At 41.9% G+C, this 2,832-nt stretch overlaps 1 protein-coding gene across 1 annotated transcript in view; it reads left to right on the forward strand.

The window, feature by feature from the left end:
* Window positions 1-883, forward strand: part of Gata3 (GATA binding protein 3) — a gene marked incomplete at its 5' end in the record, with an annotated part of 18,072 nt that extends 17,189 nt beyond the window's left edge. Inside the window, one exon of the mRNA XM_010621379.3 lies at window positions 57-883. Coding sequence (XP_010619681.2) covers window positions 57-341 — 285 coding nt within the window. The remainder of the gene's footprint in view (window positions 1-56) is intronic.
* Window positions 884-2,832: the final 1,949 nt, after the last annotated feature.

Consider the following 2,832-nt stretch of genomic DNA (forward strand, 5'->3'; position numbering starts at 1 on the left):
AAAAAAAAAAAAAAAAAAAAAAAAAAAAAAAAAAAAAAAAATTGATCTTTGTTTAGATTAACAGACCCCTGACCATGAAGAAGGAAGGCATCCAGACCAGAAACCGGAAGATGTCTAGCAAATCCAAAAAGTGCAAAAAGGTGCACGACACGCTGGAGGACTTCCCCAAGAGCAGCTCCTTCAACCCGGCCGCCCTGTCCAGACACATGTCCTCCCTGAGCCACATCTCCCCGTTCAGCCACTCCAGCCACATGCTGACCACCCCCACGCCCATGCACCCGCCCTCCGGCCTCTCCTTCGGACCTCACCACCCTTCCAGTATGGTCACTGCCATGGGCTAGGGCCTGCTGGATGTGCTCAGGTCTCCGAGAGCGAGTGAGCGAGCAAGAGTCCCTCCAGCCCCTTCTACTTGCGTTTTTGCAGGAGCAGTATCATGAAGCCTAAAAGCGACGGATATATGGTTTCGAAGGCAGAAAGCAAAATGATGTTTGCCACTTTTGCAAGAAGCTCACTGTGGTGGTGTCTCTGTTCTGACCACTGAATCTGGGTCCCATTTGTGAATAAGCCATTCAGACTCACGTTCCCTATTTAACAGGGTCTCTAGTGCTGTGAAAAAATTGCTGAACATTGCTTATAACTTATATTGTAAGAAATACTGTACATTTGAGGAAGACTTTATTGCACCTGGGTAGCTGTAAGAAAGGCATGAAGGACGCCGAGAATTTTAAGGAATATGGGGGAAATAAAATATGGAAAGTCAGAAGAAACTAGGGCTGATAATCCAAATGGACAAACTGCCAGTTTTGTTTCCTTTCACTGGCCACAGTTGTTTGATGCATTAAACGAAAAAAATATAGAGAGAGAAAAAAAAAAAAAAAAAAAAAAAAAAAAAAAAGAAAAAAAATGATGAAAAAAATATAGAGAGAAAAAAAAAAAAAAAAGAAAAAAAAAAGAAAACAGAAAAAAAAATTGTAGGCAAATCATTCATTCAAAGCTGTGGGCCTCTGCAAAGGAAATATCAGTTCTGGGCAATCGGTGTTAGAGCTTTCAGATTGCCGCTGAGGGTTTTGAAGTGTCACTTTCTAGGCCTACATGCTTTGTGAACAAGTCTCTGTAATTGTTGTTTGTATGTATAATTCAAAGCACCAAAATAAGAAAAGATGTAGATTTATTTCATCATATTATACAGACTGAACTGTTGTACAAATTTATTTACTGCTAAGTGTTAAGAACTGCTTTTTTAAAAAATTATTTTAATGTTTCCCTTCTCTCAGTTTTTGGTTGAATAAACTAGATTACATTCAGTTGACCTGAGGTGGTTGTGCTCTGGAGGGTTTGTTTTTCCCTTTTGCTTTTGGGTGATATTTATTAAATAGCGTCTAAGAGTCCAGCCATACCTGGATCACTCGTCCCCTTGCGGCCTCAGCTATCAGGGTAGCAGTCGGCTGGCTGTCAGCCCTGCTGCGTTGTGTTAGTGATCACTGCCGTCACACAGTCTGTTGGAATGATGCTGTAAAAATAATAAAAACGTTAAACTATTTTAAAACAACAAAATAGCACCACATCAGAGTGGTGCCCATGCTCTTACAGACTCTGGTAGCTCTAGCTGCTTGAAGAGAGGAGTTTTCCTAAAAAAAACAACACAACCAAACAAACATGCTAAGTTATTCACCAGGAGACACCTCTCATCCCAGACAGGCAACATCTATTCCTTTGGGAAGAGAATCCAGGAGTAGCCTGGAGGAATTTATCCTAGGGCTGGAGCAACTTCTGGGGTCCCCTAGTGAGCTGCAATTTCTCTGCTGGCTCCCCAACTCTTCTCCAAGAAGTGGGAAGATTTCCTGGCTGAGATTCACAGGCAAAAACTGCAGCCCGTAGATTGCTCTTGGGGTTGTACAGGCGCTGGGGGCTGCTCTTGATTTCTGTTTTGCTTTTCCCACTGTTGAATTGAATAACACCGCAGTGCAAAGTTTATTGGAATGTTTGCGAAACTTGAAATAACCATTTTGTAACTTTTGCTGTATAGTTTCCTTTTACTCTGTCTACAGAACGTGTAACTATGGCACACATGTAAAAATCTCTGTTAATCGCCTCTCTGCTTTCTTAGCAAATATTTTAAACCTAAGGCTAAATGTTGAAATAAAGGAGTAGAGAATTACTGAGATGCAAACGGCGATCTCACTGACTCCTAATTCGTGACCCATAATTCAAGTGTTGTTTCCAGTTACTCTTGAAGCATTGAAGGAAGTGATCATCTCTTGCTGTATTATACCTGGGAGATTTCATTGTACAGTTCCAGGTCTCAGGATTCCCCAACGCTTTTCTTGGTGAGCAGATTTGAGTTAATGCCCTTTCACCTTAGGAACCGGGAGTTCAAATTCCTCACATTCTTGGAATGGGAAGGGAGGGGCACACGGAGAAGTCCCAAAGTCTCTCAGTTTCGTTTAAGGGGCCACCGACGCAGTGGCACACTTCACCTTACTGTGCACCCTGATCTCACCTCCCAGAAGATGACGGGAAAGCTTTAAAATACACGTGTGTGCCTGCAGTTGAGAGCAATGCTTCCGTTTCTTTAGGAGGTTGTGCTTCGTGGCTTCTGTAGTTTTTGTTTTTCCTTAAGTTAAAAAACAGTGGAAGAACAGTATCAGCCAGGAGGTAAGCTCGGGGAAGTAGGACAAAGTTGTAGAGCTAAAGTATTTTTGAGCAAACCGTTCCCCTAATTAAGTTTCTATATGTTTTTACCCAGGGAAGAATGTTTGAGAAAAATATGGGGTATCTGGGGGAAACATATCGTGGTATGAATTCGTTCTGTAAGGTATTAGAAAAGCTGGT

Source organism: Fukomys damarensis, unplaced genomic scaffold (genome assembly GCF_012274545.1).
Source record: "Fukomys damarensis isolate Sample0158 unplaced genomic scaffold, DMR_v1.0_HiC HiC_scaffold_10, whole genome shotgun sequence".
NCBI classification, from domain to species: Eukaryota; Metazoa; Chordata; class Mammalia; order Rodentia; family Bathyergidae; genus Fukomys; species Fukomys damarensis.